Here is a 17,862-nt window from a genome sequence, read left to right on the forward strand (position 1 = left end):
TTATATACTGTGGAGGGCACACACGAGGGAAACTTTGAGTGCACTTGCATTTACACTTATCTAGAGGCAACAGCAAAAAACTCTTATACTGTTGCTTTAATGGTTTTAAAAGATTGTTTAATGGAATACAATTTAAAAGCATTTAAAGTTAGTGTGTGCATATACTATCAGTGTATAAGAGGTTTAGGGGTGCTCAGCTGGGTGTCATATTACTCAAGGACACTGTACACTTCTGAAAAGCACACACACACAATGTCTGGAGGTGGAAGTGGAAATTGCTCATTGCTCATAGCCAGCTGAACTGGGCGAGCTAAGGTGACAGTTCATTTGGAGACCCCAGATGAAGCATATAGGAGCCTTCTGGCAGGACGTCACTACAATCTTCAGTGATCTCACCAGCTGAGGACTCCATTTTCAGTGAAAGGGAAAGTTAGCAGAAGACAAAGCAGGCTGTTTCTTTTATCTGAAACACCTTTCAAATAAATTCAAACTGAAATTGCCCCTATATATGCAGCTCTCGAGGATAAACCGAAACAGAGATGTTTTTATTAGCACATCTGTTTTTCAGACTGCTATATGATTTGTGTCTGCATCATGCTGAGAGGATTATCATGACACAATACATATTTGGTTAAAAAAAGGTCTAAAAAATACAAATGAAAAACTAAATAATTAAAATTATAATTAAAATAATATAATATAAATATAATATAAAATGCAAACATTTACCAAAAAAGAGAATAAAAAAGCCTTTCAAAAATTCAGAAAAATCTGTGTAAAATGTGCATCCATCTTTGCCATCTTACTGTACAAAATCTCAGCCAAAAGTGACGATTTACACAATCCTCCTGACTCTTCAACATTACTATTTATGAAAAGCAATTATCGAGCAAAGTACTTCTCTAAGCTGTTTGCTTTAAGGTACCCATGAGCTAAATTTACTGCTGAAAATTACAGAGCGAGTGCAATGATTTCCTATAACACACCTATATGTCCTACTGCCTGATGCTTCCCTGAGGCTTGTTATATGTAATTCAATTGATTTAAACTCTTGATAATAACATATACATTAGAAACCCCTTTGTTTCTCTGTCTGGATCTGTGTAATAGTGCTATTATAGAAGATAAGCATCCCTGAGATGACTTCATTACCAGACTTAATTTAACAAAACGTATTTTAATGCAGATGAGGAGAACATGAAGAACAGTTTGTGTTGGCTGAACCTAGAGATGTATATTCTTGCTTGGTTTTAGTCATTGTGGCACATCAACTGTTTCTTCAAATGAATCTGCAAAATATCATCTTTTGTGTTCAGCTGAAGAAAGAAACTCAGAGGTTTGTAATGTAATGAGGGTGAGCAATTGATGACAGAATTTTCATTTTTTAGATGAACTATCCCTTTAATATTCAGAACAGATAGATATTGTTTATTTAGTCATCTTTTCAGTATCATTTCAATTATGTTTAATATTAAATAATGCTTTTAAAATCATCAAAGGATCTTACAAATTACATTTCACATTGTAAAAAGAAGTAAAGTCAAAGATTGACCCCTGTCTTTACTGTAATATTAGAAAAGACACGAAGAAAGCTGGGAACGATGACAACAACAATATCTTTGTGGTAGCCTTACTTTCCTGACTGCCACACCTCGCCTTGTTGTTTGAGTCGCAGGGGAGTCTGGGAGATCGGTATTGCCTGTCTCCACCCCATCTCACTGACCCTGTCCCCTCGCCCTTGTCCTGCATTTCCTGTAAATAGCAGTGTGGAGGCTCATTGGCTGGGTGCGTCCTCTCTTGGGATAACCTGGCAATGACCTGAGAGTCCTGGGCACCAGGCCCAACTCAGACCGGACCGGACCAGACCAGCCCAGGCCAGACCCACACCCAACTTTTGTGAGCATTAAAATGCAGAAAGCTTTCAGAACACATATGAAAAGACGTGTTCTGTTTCCCTAATTTCTCTGGATGTATGTTTCAAACTGTCTTTCTAAGCATCTAATTTCTTCTTTTTATGTTTTTTTGGTATGCTTGCTGTATGATTGTTTTTTCTTATGTTCTTATTCTATGAAGTGCCTGTTTGAGCTGTTTAAACTGAAAGCGAATATTTTATGTGTTTCATGCATACTGAGCATACTGCATACTGTTTCATGCATACTGAGCTTTGTACACTGTTAAAGACTTGGATTTGCATCTTAAACATGGACAAAGTTTCAAAAATGAAGCTGAACGTTTGAGTATTTCTGTGTCAAAAATACTCCTTCCGGTTTCTCACAAGTTTCGGAAAGTTTTGTTCGAGTACGGGTCTGTGTGACGTAGCTGCACTCACTGCTGTCACAGGACTTCACAAAATCAACAATGTCACCAAAGAAGTGTGTTTTTAATGGAACGGTTCCAACGATAAAGGTTCATAGTCGTGCTTTGGAGGCAGACGGTGAGTAAAACTGCTTCAAATGTCCGTGTGTAGTTGGATATCCTCGCGTAAGTAAACATCAGGAAACAACACGATCGTATAGTTAATTTATCAATGAAGCATACGATGTATGATGTGTGTTTAAATACATTTGTTTAGCTGACCACTAGGTGTCTGTTTGTTTATTGTAAAACACAAAGCGCACTTCTTCATTAAAAATCTGCTACTATTCCATTGTTTTCTATGTAAACACTAGTCTGACATGTAAAACCATTTCGCTTGCTACTGCTATCGTTCAGTCGCATACAATAGTCCATAAACCAAATCATGTCATAAACCACGAGAAAACACACGCAAATGTTGACAAGCTGCTAAATAGTTACAGTACCACAGAGATGTCCTGCTGTTGCTGTTGCTTCTGTTCAATTTCATCCTCCGGATCAGATTTTGGATCATGTATAGTTGAATCTGATTGATAGCTATGGTTTATTTAGGGTAACGTTTTCTTTTCCACGCTTGAGGGTGTCACAGTTTTAATACGCTCTCAATGCAAAAGCTGTGCGCGCTCGTTATTTTTTAGCTCCGCCGACACGATACGCCTCCATTCGCTTGTTTTTTTTCCGGAAAGACTCAGAACAGACTATCCTTCTTTTATAATAGAACTAAAGACTTGAAGGAGATATGAAGGATGAAATACAACTCTATAGGTACTCAAGACTGACATGAGATTGACTGAAACTGAGTGTTTCACCCCCCATTTAATAAGATGAATGTAACATGCCTTACGCGAGCAGCAGTACTTTTATTATGCCACAGTCGCTGGCGCCATTTCTACTTTTCCAGTCATGAGTATGAGGTAACGCAGCTCTGTTTATCATATTAGATCCATCTGAGTGTGTAGAAAATTATGTTATGACATTACTCTGTGCGTTCGCTCGGTGGCTGCTATGAAACTTGTTGCACAATGCTAAGAGTAAAGCGCTTCTGCTAAATAAAACCAGAAACCGAGCGTAACGCAGATGACGCAAATGACAAGCGACTCCCTCACACACAAAAAGCAAAAAATTTCACAATTTACAAATACTTGGAAACATTTGGGATATTGTAAGTATTCAAATGAACAAAATATATAACACTGGCCTAGTAATTTTGGATATTTTACTGCAAAAATGTGGGAGAATAGTGCAAAAAATAGTGCACCTTTAAGAATATGTCAAATATTTCTATAATATAGGAGGTTCTAGTCAATATAATACACTATAGTAGCTATTTATAACTTCAATTTTTTTGAGGATTTTTCCTCAATAATTTTCTCACACTACCCACTGTCCTTTGGGACCAGCAAAGAGTACAAAACATTTTTCTGATTGGCTTAGGCATGAAAAATATTCTTCCTTTATGCATCTGTAATCAATCACTGTCCTGTCATTGTGCCTCCATCCACCAAAGTGGCAATGTCAATTTTTCTCTGCAGGCATTCAAAATACGACAAACAAAAACAGACAGAACATCAGCAGTGACGGAGGATTCTCTTGGGACACAGAGCGGCTAATGGTGCAGACACATAGACCCATTTGCAAACATGCAACGCTGTTAGATTGCACATCAACACAATGAGTCAATAATGTCACCAGAAAAAGGTCTCTGGCTCCCATATCATCTTCTGAATAATGGAGGATGCTCAAAAGTGTGGCACATAAACACTATGGCCAGGAGTAATATCCAAAAGCAGTGAGTATTCACACCATCCCTAGCAGGCTGGCACTCAAAAATTGATCCTACCTGCTCTGTTCTGTTCTCTGATAAAATCATGTAAAATACCGTATTTCTAAAAAACTGCAGAATGAATGTGAGTGATAAACAATGGAGAGACTAACCATGATACAAGCACTTCTGGAAATTTCCCTTGTGTTTCTCTGAAAATCTGATTAAAAAGCTACCCAGAGGCCACTTGAAACAGTCAGGATCTTTTGACTACACCGGAGGCAATCGAGCAGAGGTTTCTAATGATGACTCTAGGGTGGTAAAGTAAGAGCAGAGAGGGTCATATGGTCAAAAGGAGGTCAGAAAGTCATCTGTCTTTAAACCTCTCTAAAACCTCAAATCTCCCAAAAGCACAATAAAAGAAACACACTTGGGGAGTTTGGTTTAATAACACTACATGTTACCAAAATGCTCACCCAGAGAACAGAAAACTCTCCCCGGTTTTCTCATCTATTCCCCTCCACTCAGCTGCATCAGGCTGTGAGAGCATTGCAATAAAAGAGAAAAATAGCCTTAACGTTTAATTCACTTTCTTCCTATACTATTTGTATCATTGAACCATTGCATTGTATTCTTTCTCACACAGATAGGCTGCTCGAACAAATGTACCATCAAATCCTCCAAATGAGAAAATCAGATAAGCTACCCTACAAGCATAGTCCATCTTTTGAACCAATGAAACTCAATGCCACTGGCTGCTCTAGTACCACATGCACAGCAGCCACAGCGTTAATGTTTGGCAAGTCAGTTTGTTTCATTTTCATTATGCAGCCAGTTGATCTTGCATAGCAAAATTAAAAACACAACTGGGTCATAATGTGTCTAAAATGAAAGTCGTTCACTATTAACTTTTGCATAAAAGCAACATCACATTAACAATTGTGCTCTTGGGCTGAATATCAGCAGGGAGTCAAGACAAATTTCTCATTTGGGAGTGTAATATTGCTTAATTACAAGTGAACATGGGCTTTTTTTGCAACTTCATCTGTCCAAAAAACCATGTGTATTCTAGAATATGATATCTGTAATAATTTAAGTCTTGTTTATTCAGCCAGGAAGATTTCAGAAAGTGTTCTGAGACAGAGAGAGGTGCAAGCTGAGCTATCAGAGTGACCAAACACTTGCCTAATTTCCTGTTAACATTGTTTTGGCCAGCACTTCCTCCAGACTTGTGTGATGGTATTCCCATTGTGTTCAGAGGAAGGGGTTTCAGCATTCAAAATATAACTCTCTAGACAATCTTATGCTACAGTCTGATGATTTAAACAGAAATAACTCTTCCTAATAGAGTTCCTTTATATTTAAAACCCTATTAAAACCCTAAGGGTTAGGGTTTTAAATGATGAAGTTCTATAAAAGACTGACTATACCTTTCAATGTCTTGTTCTTGAGTGGTGGTCTTGTTTTCTATTCCTGCAAAGCTATTCATGTCCACATAGCCATCGTTCTCATTAGCAGGTGCTGCTGTCCGATTGTGGTCATCAAAGAAATCTGTAATAGTGACTGCCCGAGTGGGCCGTCCATGTGGAATCTGGATATTCTCATAGTCTGAGCTCATTGCAGGAATGTTTTCATAGTCAGAAGTATCTGCACTTGGGAAGGAGATAGAACGAGGCTTAGTGAGGGGAAGGGGCATAAAGGGGAGCCGAGAGCGGTCCTCAAAGGACTCCACTCTTGCTATACCCCTGTTGCTGTAACTCTTGGGTGCACCTTGCCTTCTTTGCCTCTCTTTGTAAAGCAGAAAGGAGGTAGGTATTTCTGAGTTGTGTTGTGGCTTTCCCACACGGGACTGAAGCTGCGGGGAACCACTTGTACTTCTTCGATCAAGCTCCAGCACCCGAATGGGCCCATGGTGGCTAGATTCAGATGAGGACCTGGAGGAACGGACACTGCCATCTCCACGGGCTTTGCTTTCTGATTTTTTCTTAAATTTTAAAGCCAAGAAACGCTTAAATGATGTTGTCTTCTTTTTGGGGTTGTCAGGAGACTCATGTTGGATTAGAAGTGATGGAGAGCTTTTGGTCACAGGCCTCTTAGTTATGTAAGCTAACTCAAAGGGTGGTGGGATATCGACTAGAGATGTAGGTGTTGACACACCACTGGAGGACTGGTGACTTCTTTGAGAAAAGCTTCCAGAGGAAGTAATGACACAAGGCAAAGAAAGTGTATCATCTTTTCTTTGCAATCTGCATTCCTCTCTAGGGGATTTCTCACCCTCAAAGTGCCCAGAGAATGGCAAATCTCTGCCCTCAACAGAAAGTGATCGAGGCGAAATAAGAAACCGCCTTGGCTTTAGTGAGGGAATAATTCGGTTGGCCTCTGTTTCATCTGAAAGCTTGGGGTGTGGATCTCCATTCTGGTCCAAGGCCACAGTGTAGTAGTCGTGAGATTGGTACTCAGTGCCCGTCTCCTCAGGCACAGTCTCAGGAACATATCCAGGTACTTTCCCAGAGAGCGAACGAGATCTTGTTACAATGCTCTTCCTGTCAAGAGAGATAAAGTTCTCGCCCTCTGAGTCAAAGCCAGCCTCTTCATAAATGTGTTCGTCACTTTCTGTGTCCGAGTCCTCAAAGAAAGGCACAATATGGCAGTCCAATTCTTCGATGTCCTCTTCAAATGCTTCTGTGGTGTGAGCAAAAACCAAGCGGTTTGTGAGTTCTGGAGTTCTGCCTAAATCCAAATCAGCAGGAACAGTAATGTTGCAAAGTCTAAGACGTGGCTGGCAGCTGTTCCTCTGACTCAAGAGGGCTTGTCCCCGTCTAACTGATCGTTCTCTGATACTTTTGCCCTTGGTTTTTCTTTCCATGTTTACTGGCTCATCTTCATCTCCTATCTCGACATAATCTTCAGATGACACACACTCCACCTGCTGATCATCCGCACCATGGTCTTCAATATCAGCATAGTCATCCGCGCCTTCGTTTTTTGCCATCTCTTGACCTTCAGAAGCAGGTTGAGAGACACCATTTTCTAATTTTGCCTGTTCCTCCTCTAACTCTGCCACATCGTCCGACGATACATAGTAAGGCTCTTGGTTTGATGTTCCCTCTGTTGAGTCCATTGGTTTCTCATTGCTGGATTCTTCATCAGTGCATCTTACTTCTGGGTCAGAGGTACATGTCAAATCACTTGGCACAACCTCTATGACAGAGTAGGGCTCAAATGCATCTTCTGTCTCCTCTGCAAACCTGAAGCGCCCAGATGGGTCTTTGGTTGCACGTTCAGCCTGCCAAGTGCTGTTATCATCCAGTGTGCCAATAATGTCATAAGGGTATTCCTCACATAGTGAGGGTTGACTGCAGTTTGTAGCCTTTGAAGAAAGCCCAGTCTCATCTTCCTCTACCAAACAGTTTGCATCTGCTCTATTGTCATCTTCATATTGACCATTGGCATGTTGAAAACTGTCTGATGGTTGTTCCTCAATCTCTTCATATGGACTTTGAGATTCATCTGCAGGCTGAACTTCAGTAGGTGTCTCATTCTCAGAACTTACACAGGTGTCCTCAAGTACATTATAAGAATCTTCTCTATTTTCAGCTGTCTTGGCATCATCAGTGATTTTGCTGTGGTCCTCATCTGTTGAATTAAGAATTTCATCAACCATTTCCGACAAATTTGAAGAGGCTGCATGCTGTACTTCAGTAGTATAATCTTTATCTTCATCCTCTCCCATTGTTTCATCTGCTGACTTTTGTAATTCTTTCTCTATTTCATTATAACAAGTTGTGTCATGGTTAGTGTCATAGTTTACAGTAAACTCTTTTTCAGATAAGTCACTCTCCATGTGATCGTCAGTACAGTTTTCTGTGAATGCATCTGTTTCATCCTGTGCGACATCTGATTCACTGTCTTGCTTCAGTTCCAGTCTATCAGAGGATGTTATGTCCCCATTACCCACAATGCTTTGGCTCAGTTCAGAGGCTAGCCTTGGTTTGGGTGCCACAGGAGGTTTAGGACCTCGATTGGAAGGACAAGGCCTTGACATCAGGTTGGAGCACACAGTTATAGTCAAATTGCTTTGTCTTTGGCTGAGAAGTTTGGAATTGCTTCTAAAAATCTGCAAACAGAATGAGAAAAGATTACATTTACTTGTTGAATTAGATATCTTTGCAATAGAAATGAATTAAATCGTTAAACTGACTGCCAACATGCCATTATGAGTTCAACTGCTCCTTTAAAGCAGCATATTGATTTGGCTACATGATTGATGAACAGCAATCTCTGAACTTAACACATAATGAAGTGATTATATGCTCACTCCATTTACGCTGAACATAATTTTCACAACCATACAACAAAGTAAAAGAGCCAGATTAATAATATATTTTAATAACATCACAACAATTGACTCTAAAGTGCCTCTTTTCATAAAGGGTTAATCTGAACACCATTTTTGGTGAAACACACCCTTTCTTTTAACAAAACTCATACTCCCCATGTCTTTTCCTGTTATTTGCTACCTGCCTTGACGCACGTCCTATTAAACTCACCGTGCACTTGGTGCTCACCCTGCTAAGATGTTGTTTCCTGACACGACTAATTAACTATTCCAGCAGACTCTCCTGGAAGAACTGTGGACAGGAAGTGCAAAGGGGAAGGACATTAACAGTGCACCCTGTCTCCTCCATGAACCCCCTCTCCATTTTTTTTCTACAAGTGCACGGTTTTGCACAACACAAATACACTTCCTTCTCGTCAGTCTTCCCATGATTCACTGTCCAGTGATAAATCCCACCCCTGACAACCCCCAGACGGGATTTTCTTCTCTTTTTTTTGCTGAAAAGGTCGTTTCAGTGCGTTGAAGAACAATAAAAAGAGAAACATCAACATCCCAACTAAGGTCCCCTTGGCAAAATAACAGGATATGAATTATGCAACAAGAATTCACTTAAAACAAATGGTTAAACACAATGGGAGGAATAAAGGGAGAAACAAACTGTAAAGCCATCAGTACATGATCTCAGATATTGGCTCTAAAGTGTCAACCATTTTTATTGGCTAATTTAGTCCTACCAGCTGAGGGTGACCAGGACCAACTGAATTAACATAATTCAGAAAGACTGACTTAACATAACGTGACTGAATAATATTAAATTAGCATTTATAAATCCTAATTATTAGGACTATATATATATATATATATATATATATATATATATATATATATATATATATATATATATATATATATATATATATATATATAGTCCTAATAATTATCGTTCATATTAACTGTATAGGCCTATCTATAACTATATATTTTTGCAACACGTACTATGGCAGTGCTAAAATCTACTGGTGATATAATTTAACGCACAGTCAAAACAGTGTAGGGGGAAAAAAAACTGTTGTTTCCTATGTCATCATAAACTTTTTCCACTAGAACGCATGCATTCAATATTCGGCAATATTGCGGACAGAGCTGGATGTTGTCTATTAATTATACTGTAGTTCACACATTCGAAAAAGTCAAATAATTTAACAGTGCTGAAAAGTTAACTCAGAGCTATTTGGTGTTTTACCTGCGTACATTGTCGGATGTCATCCACCGTGGCATATGAAATATTTCCACATTATTCCTTGATATTCCGCAGAAGCAACAGTATATATCCAGACGTGCCGTGAACTTACTCCTGGGACATTTGTCATAAGGCTTTAAAAGTAAATTATAAACACTTAATCACTTATTTGACGGTGTGCCTCCAATCAGTTTTATTATCGACTGTTGCAGCAGGTTTCTTCAGATCCGCGCGCTTTCCGCCTAGGAATGAGAGAGATGCGCGCGCTCTCCCATCTGGGCTTGGAGAGTGAAGGTGTTTTCTGCGCGCTTCCTGAGGAGGTACAGCGAGTCACCCTCACGGGAATACAAGGATCGATGACCGAAACCACATAGAAAAACATCTAAAACCAATAACCATCAGTGGCGTACGGAACTTTCACGAACAACTGCTCCATTAGGCTACTGTCACGACATGGCATGTTTCAGTATCCGATTTAGAGGATGTTTAAAAGGATTTCTTGCTCGCACAGGATTTTTTTTTTTCGAAATGTCTAATCAAACTGCATTTTTTACTAGCACATCGTCATTCAATTTAGTTGTATAGGCTACCCAAAAGGTGGTTTAAATCATTAGCCGAATTCTTAACAATACGATTAATTGCCCTACCGAGGTGAGGTCTAATTGTAAAAAAAAAAAAAAAAAAAATTAAGTCTTTGAAATCATGCAGTAATTTTGTTGATAGCCTTTAAAATACTGGCATTTGGCTCAACAAATGTTCCTAAAACAGGTTCTAAAAAGAACACTAAAAGCTTTCGTCCAGGTTTCCTTTCTGCTCATCTGCTGCCTGATTGGAGGAAAGCAGCTCTTTAAAAGCCTCTCTTCATAACAGGAAACTGCTATCCCTCTTTCCTGCACAACAGGCAACGCTTCCTTGGCAACAAATGAATCAGTGTGCTGCTGTTAACCCTGCTAGGAAATCACTACATTCAAGATTTAGACTATTTTTCCTAATTTAACTTCATACTGACAGCACGAATTCAATGAGTATTTTTAGATTAAAACATTTCCTACAAATAATCCAAATAGGGGATGTCTATGCACCAAATTATTGAAGGCCCACCAGTGATATTACGGATCTCAGAAAAAAATGTGCAAAAATTGTACGTTTAGAGGTACAACAGATTGTTACTGGGACTGCACCCTTAGATTACATATTTGTAATTTATTATATATTTTTTTTTAAATAATTCTGAGAGTGTTGGTGCCTTATGCAAGAAAAAGAGATGATTGGACTGAACAAATTTAGATATGGGAATGTAATTTATGTCAGCTTTTTGGGCAAACACTTCTTTACCTACAATAATCATGTCATTTGATGATCAAAATGCAATTTGGTGTGAATGTTTCATTTAAAATTCATGAAGTGGGCTTGACTCAAAATTAGTGGAAACAATGACATAAAACACATTCTGTAGAATTGAAATAATTGGTATTCTCTGGACTAATCATGATTCTAAATTCTACTTTCATTGCATCTCCTTTACAACAAGATGTCCATTCAGACAAATCTTTGCCATATAGGCTATCCACCAAATCAGATATTCTCTGACAGAAACCTTTGTTAAAGCCTAATGAACACCGAATTGTATAAGAGAAGATAACCCCCAGCTGAGATGCTGCAGTTCAAGGGCAGACAACAGTCCTGAAACTCAGGAGAGAAAACTGTCAGCCACCTGGGGCTCCATTTTGACAGCTTATATCACAAGCCAAACCTTCAAACATTAGGTGGCAAACTCCATAGGACGTATTATATATAACTCCACAGGACTCGTGTGTTCATATATCTCACTCTTTCTTTCTTTCTCTCAATCTGTCTGCAAACTGAAGGTCAGATGAACACCATGAACAATAGGACAGCACAGCTAAGATGTAGGAGTGTGGCACAAGGGAATAAGCCATATGTTCAGCATGTTTCACAATTTCAAAACATAACTGCCTGGATTGACTATTAGTTCATTTCTGTCTTTGTTCTTGGCTTTAGAAATGAACATCAGATTTCTATAAGCAACTTGCATTATGAGCTAGACATTAGTAAACACCGCAAAATAATTGTTTTTTGGCCTTGACCCCTCTAAGACAAATATTTACAACAGCTACAGCGTCACATGAGCTCTCACAGGATACATTGTTATTCCTGTAAACTGTCCGACAGCTAGAATGACAACATTTAACAGAAATCTCCCTTCTCAAAAACAGTGTTCTCAAAATAACCTGATATTTTAGAATACATTTTCAATATAAGTTATTTAAGCTTCATCACTGATACTTTGAAATCCGCAAGTGGTCTGTTCCTAGCTAATGTGCCTCTTCTTTTGTTCTTTTAATGGCAAACCACAGCCAAAGATAGCATACAGCTGGCATTTTGCTGTGCTAATTGTGTCCCTTACTGGAAAGTATACTATGGCACTAAATTTGACCTTTTTTGCGTTTTATCAGACAAATGTGTTTTCGTCTGTGGGTATGTGCACGTAGCAGAGTGTTTGTAGGCATTGTAATTGAAGGGGGGACTGAAAGAATAGCTCTGAGATAAATAACCCTGCAGATGTGGTCTATATGCACAGGATAAAAACATGTTTTTAAACTTTTGTGAACAAATATTTCTGACCGAACAGATCCGCAGAGCTCTGTGCCCCTCCACCTGGACGGCTGCATTATGGCACATGCCTGGGATAAGAGGAAAAACATGTCAGAAACCAACTTTTTACTCATAAACACACACATGTATTCACAGAACTGACCTAAACAGGAAACTGATTGGGAAAGAAGGTCAATGACTTTTTCCCAGTGCTCATATGAGTCTCTCACCACCCTTCTCATAACACCTGCCTTTAAAAGAACACACTGAATGTTTCTAAATTCTGACTAGCTGAAAAAAGCAGATTATTATTGTACTGTAAAGGTACATTCGGACATGTTTTCACAGAAGGAAGTCTCACTGATTTGTGTCAAACTCAATGTTACATAATTATATATTATATATATAATGGCATGTTGTCATGTTGTACAGGTCCTTCTCAAAATTTAGCATATTGTGATAAAGTTCATTATTTTCCATAATGTAGTGATAAAATTAAACTTCCATATATATTAGATTCATTGCACACCAACTGAAATATTTCAGGTCTTTTATTGTTTCAATATTGATGATTTTGGCATACAGCTCATGAAAACCCTCAAAAAATCTCAAAAAATTAGCATATCATGAAAAGGTTCTCTAATCGAGCTATTAACCTAATCATCTGAATCAACTAATTAACTCTAAACACCTGCAAAAGATTCCTGAGGCTTTTAAAAACTCCCAGCCTGGTTCATTACTCAAAACCGCAATCATGTGTAAGACTGCCGACCCGACCCTGTCCAGAAGGCCATCATTGACACCCTCAAGCGAGAGGGTAAGACACAGAAAGAAATTTCTGAACGAATAGGCTGTTCCCAGAGTGCTGTATCAAGGCACTTCAGTGGGAAATCTGTGGGAAGGAAAAAGTGTTGCAAAAAATGCTGAACAACGAGAAGAGGTGACCAGACCCTGAGGAAGATTGTGGAGAAGGACCGATTCCAGACCTTGGGGGACCTGCGGAAGCAGTAGACTGAGTCTGGAGTAGAAACATCCAGAGCCACCGTGCACAGGCGTGTGCAGGAAATGGGCTACAGGTGCCACATTCCCCAGGTCAAGCCACATTTGGGCTACAGAGAAGCAGCACTGGACTGTTGCTCAGTGGTCCAAAGCACTTTTTTCACCTCCATGCCACGCCGCATTGAAGCAGTGATTTCTGCAAAAGGATTCCCGACCAAGTATTGAGTGCATAACTGAACATAATTATTTGAAGGTTGACTTTTTTTGTATTAAAAACACTTTTCTTTTATTGGTCGGATGAAATATGCTAATTTGAGCAAAATTGAAATACAAAAATTATATTTGCTATCATCTCCTGTTCGCCGCTACTAGTTTACCCAGTTATGGTGACTTCGATTTTTGAGAACCCAGGAAATGTGAAAAAGAGACCATTTATGGACTACATTATTAAAATGATTGCCACTTTATTTACCATCCATTTTTCTTAAGCTAATCTAATTAGGAAACTTTTTAGCACCATTACTAAAATAAGTATTAATATAATTATAAGGGTAGTCTAAGATGCAAAAAAAAAAAGATTATTCCACTCCAGTCTGCGATCTCCAGGTGTCTGACAGTCATCATCCCTTATAGAAGAGAACATGAAAGAGAAATGGCATCAGCACTCAAAAGCACAGCTACAGTACCAACACTCTCACCTTCCCCCAGTCTCTCGACCAATGACACACTGCCGGAGAAAAACAGGTGAAGCCAGGAGTCAGCACTTCATCAAAAATAGCAAACAAAGACTGAACTCCCTGGAGTCCAAGACCTCTCAAGCCAAATCAATACGACACCGCTGGCCATGCAGGGTTATAGAAGAGTGCATGTAGTTAAAGATTATAGAGCAACTGTAACACTCTGTTATACAGCAGTGTTTAACCTTGTGTTCATTTGCATTAATCCAGTCAATGTATTTTTGTACGGCTCTATTAATTCATTTATTGTTTGGAGCATAAAGTAAAAAAAAAAACACATTAAGGGTATATTGGAAAGAGAAACCTTAAATAGGTTGAATCTTAATGTTAAACAATATATTAAAATTATTCATCCAACATGGAGAAAAAAAATTGAAAAGAAACATTTAACCTTGAATATAATATAAAATAATAAGTAAGATTCGCAAGTATTCAATGTGAACAAAAAATATGTGACTACTTTTAATTGGTTATTAGACTTTGCTTGAAAAAGTCCTGGTTACGTATGTAACTGTTTTTCCCTGAAGGAGGGAACGGACAAGCATGTTGGAAAGCACTGACATTACGTTGTGCGTTGAACGTGACTGACTGAAAGGAAATTGTATAGTTTATCAAAACCATTTTGTTTTTTTCGCATTATATTTAAACTTTACATTTTATAAGTTGCATTTGCTTACTAAACAAAATTCAAGATGGAACAAAGTAACTGTGGAACTCATTCCAATTCTAATGCTGCCTTCATATGCTTTAAGTAATAAATACAAGTTTCCTAGTTGTAAATTGCACATGAATGCTCTCTTAAGTCATATTTACTGACTTGGAGAGTTTCAAAGTTGGGGCAAACAATTGCGGCTGTGACTGGTATACTATATCTACAATATGAATAACCATTTGAAGCATATTGCATGTTTTATACACATGCAGCAACAAAAGCATGTATTTGATCAACATTCCAGAATAGCAATCTGGCTGGCTAGATGTGGTGATTTATGATATTTATATCGTTTTCAACGAATGGGACTCTTCATTTTATTCAAAATTACATATTTTCAATACATTTTGGCTATAATAAGGTATCCCCAAGAAATAGGTATAAATAAAGCTGTCCTCCATTCCTATGCTTTCCGACAACAAAACACTTCAACGCAAGGAGCTTGTAATCACGACTTCAGAAGGGGGAAGAAATTTACAATAGCACGTGAAGACAGCATTATTATCATAGAGGTATATTGCTATTTTCAGATGCTGAGACGATAAAAAAAATTACTCAAGTAACTGCTTAGGGAGAGATAGAGTGATTAGATTTTCAACAGAGAGGTTATGCTAAGAAGGAGGGCAGGTCTTGATAACAAGTCTCTTGTTTTGCCTGCATACCCCTCTCAGAAAGGCACAATCCTCAGAGCTGCACTGTAATAACATCGATTTACCGTTGATGAATAAAAGTCTCAAGAAGCCTCATAAAAAGACTTGTGGCTTGGCCTTTAAAAGCGCAGCACAATGGGCCAGTCAAACACTAGCCTATAGCCTTTAGCACAATAGATTTATGGACCCTGGAGAGCTTGATTTCTTTTGAAAAATGGTGCAGAGTGCCTGGCTGCCCTTTCCCGTCACATTCATTCTCACATTCTGTTTTGCTTAGTATTCTAATGCAAACACAAACACATGCGCCGTACAGTGCAGCATGACAGAGACCCTCATTAGGCCACAATGATATTTCTTCTGATCCAAGAGCCGGCTTCCCTAGTTTAACCCTTACTTAAGCGAACACAAAACTCAGGTCTCAGCAAAAGAATAATTTCCAAGCTGATTAGCAAGACCCGTTTGCTGATCTTTTGTTCTGCAGGTCTTAAGGGGAACAATACCAGTGTGAAAAAAGTCCCCTAGTCTGAATTTACTTTTTCCTGTTACTGTTTTAACATCTTTCAGCCAAATGAGACTGAACGGATGCAGATACTAAGTTTAAAAATATCTGTGTTTTCTAACCTCTTTTGGCCTTGGCTGTCAGCCGCTCTCATGTATCTAAACGTCTTAAGCAATGAAGGTGAATAGGGAGGCACAATCATCAGCAAATCAATAAATACTTGATGGGATTTATTTATGCATACAAAACTGTACAGAACTGAATGCAGATAAAGCATCTTGAGATATTCTGCAAAGCTTGGTATATGAATTTTTTTTAGCACTTTAATTCAACTGGGAATAAAATTAAGTAGCTGGTGAATTTCCCTTGTAAAATGATGTACACTTTAGCATGCTTTTAAAAAGAGTACTTATTATGGAAATAATACAATTTAAAAGAATATATTTATGTGCAAACTGAATGTAAATGTTGTCAAATAAATTTTGACAATTAATTGCAATTAAATAAATGTATTTTTATTCAATGAAATGTACAGCCAAATGTACAGAATCATTTAAGGTAAACTAAAATATACTTTTATAATACCCCATTTGTAAGGATAAGGAAGTAATTTAGTGCCACATAAAAAAGAGGTCAAGGTACGTACATCCAAAGCATCTTAGCCAGGTGCAAGATCAAAAAAATATATCATCAGATAATACAAAAAAGAAGATCTGCACACTGTTCATCTCCCTTTATTTGAAAATGATTACAAGTAGCAACGGTTCGTTTTGCGTGTCTGACGAAAGTCTTTAACTGAAACGTTGCTACTTTTAATCTTTTTTAAATAAAGTGACACAAACAGTGTGCAGATCTTCTTTTTTGTATAATATTTTGAATGTTAGTTACCACATCAAAAGTGCACTCCTAGCATTCCAAAAGAAATATGAAAACATAATGATTTAAAGGGGACTTTAACTGCACTGTTTTATTGTTTTGTGTCCTGGGGCTCATTTATAATGTTAGAATGTTTTTTACACCAAAAACTGTCATCATTTATAAATAAAAGGCATTTTTCCTAACCTGATTTTAGCCCTCTGCTCTGAACGCTCTGTTTTAAAGGAAGAGTAAAAAACACATACGAATCCATATTATGGCTCATGGCGACAAATTGATGTCTTAAGACACGAAAAAATCGGTTTCTGCAAGAAATCGAACAGTATTCGTTCGATAAAATAATATGATAATATGTCTGATATGATAATAATAATAATTTTTTACCTCATATCAGACATATTTCATACATATCAGAGAATACATATCACATCTAGTATTCCCCAGCTCCATTACTTCCGTCAAAGAACGTAAATTTTTTTTTAAAAATGGCACAATCATAGGTACATTTACGTAGATGCCTCATTCAACCGATCTGTGCAGGCACTAATGAGGACTGGAAAATAATGTATATTACATATACATTACATATATTACATATTATGTATATATATATATACAGTGAGGAAAATACGTATTTGAACACCCAGTTCTCCCAATTAAAAAATCATGGAGGGGTCTGAAATTGTCATCGTAGGTGCATGTCCCCCCCCCCCCCCCCCCCCCCCACACACACAGGTCCTTCTCAAAAAAGTTGCATATTGTGATAAAGCTCATTATTTTCCATGATGTAATGATACAAGTTTAACTTTCATATATTTTAGATTCATTGCACACCAACTGAAACCAACTTTAATACTGATGATTTTAGATGTGATCAGTCTCTAGAAAACTATATATATATATATATATATATATATATATATATATATATATACAGTGATGAAAATACGTATTTGAACACCCTGCTAATTTGCAAGTTCTCCCAATTAAAAAATCATGGAGGGGTCTGAAATTGTCATCGTAGGTGCATGTCTACTGGGAGAGACATAATCTAAAAAAAAAAAAAAATCCAGAAAT

General features: G+C 38.0%; 1 protein-coding gene across 4 annotated transcripts in view; it reads right to left on the reverse strand.

Annotated features, from left to right (window-relative positions):
* The window catches only part of fgd5a (FYVE, RhoGEF and PH domain containing 5a), a 77,943-nt gene that overhangs the window by 45,692 nt on the left and 14,389 nt on the right, over nt 1-17,862 (reverse strand). For 2 of the 4 annotated variants that reach the window (XM_067430863.1, XM_067430862.1), the window contains exons 4-5: nt 12,343-12,401; nt 5,548-8,234 (exon numbers count right to left, since the gene is read on the reverse strand). In XM_067430863.1, the coding sequence (XP_067286964.1) occupies nt 5,548-8,234; nt 12,343-12,401 (2,746 nt within the window). Of the gene's footprint in view, nt 1-5,547; nt 8,235-9,699; nt 10,503-12,342; nt 12,402-17,862 lie in introns of those variants that run through there. The other 2 variants (XM_067430864.1, XM_067430865.1) reach the window with 2 other exon arrangements.

This window comes from Pseudorasbora parva, chromosome 22, assembly GCF_024679245.1.
Source record: "Pseudorasbora parva isolate DD20220531a chromosome 22, ASM2467924v1, whole genome shotgun sequence".
Lineage (NCBI taxonomy): Eukaryota > Metazoa > Chordata > Actinopteri > Cypriniformes > Gobionidae > Pseudorasbora > Pseudorasbora parva.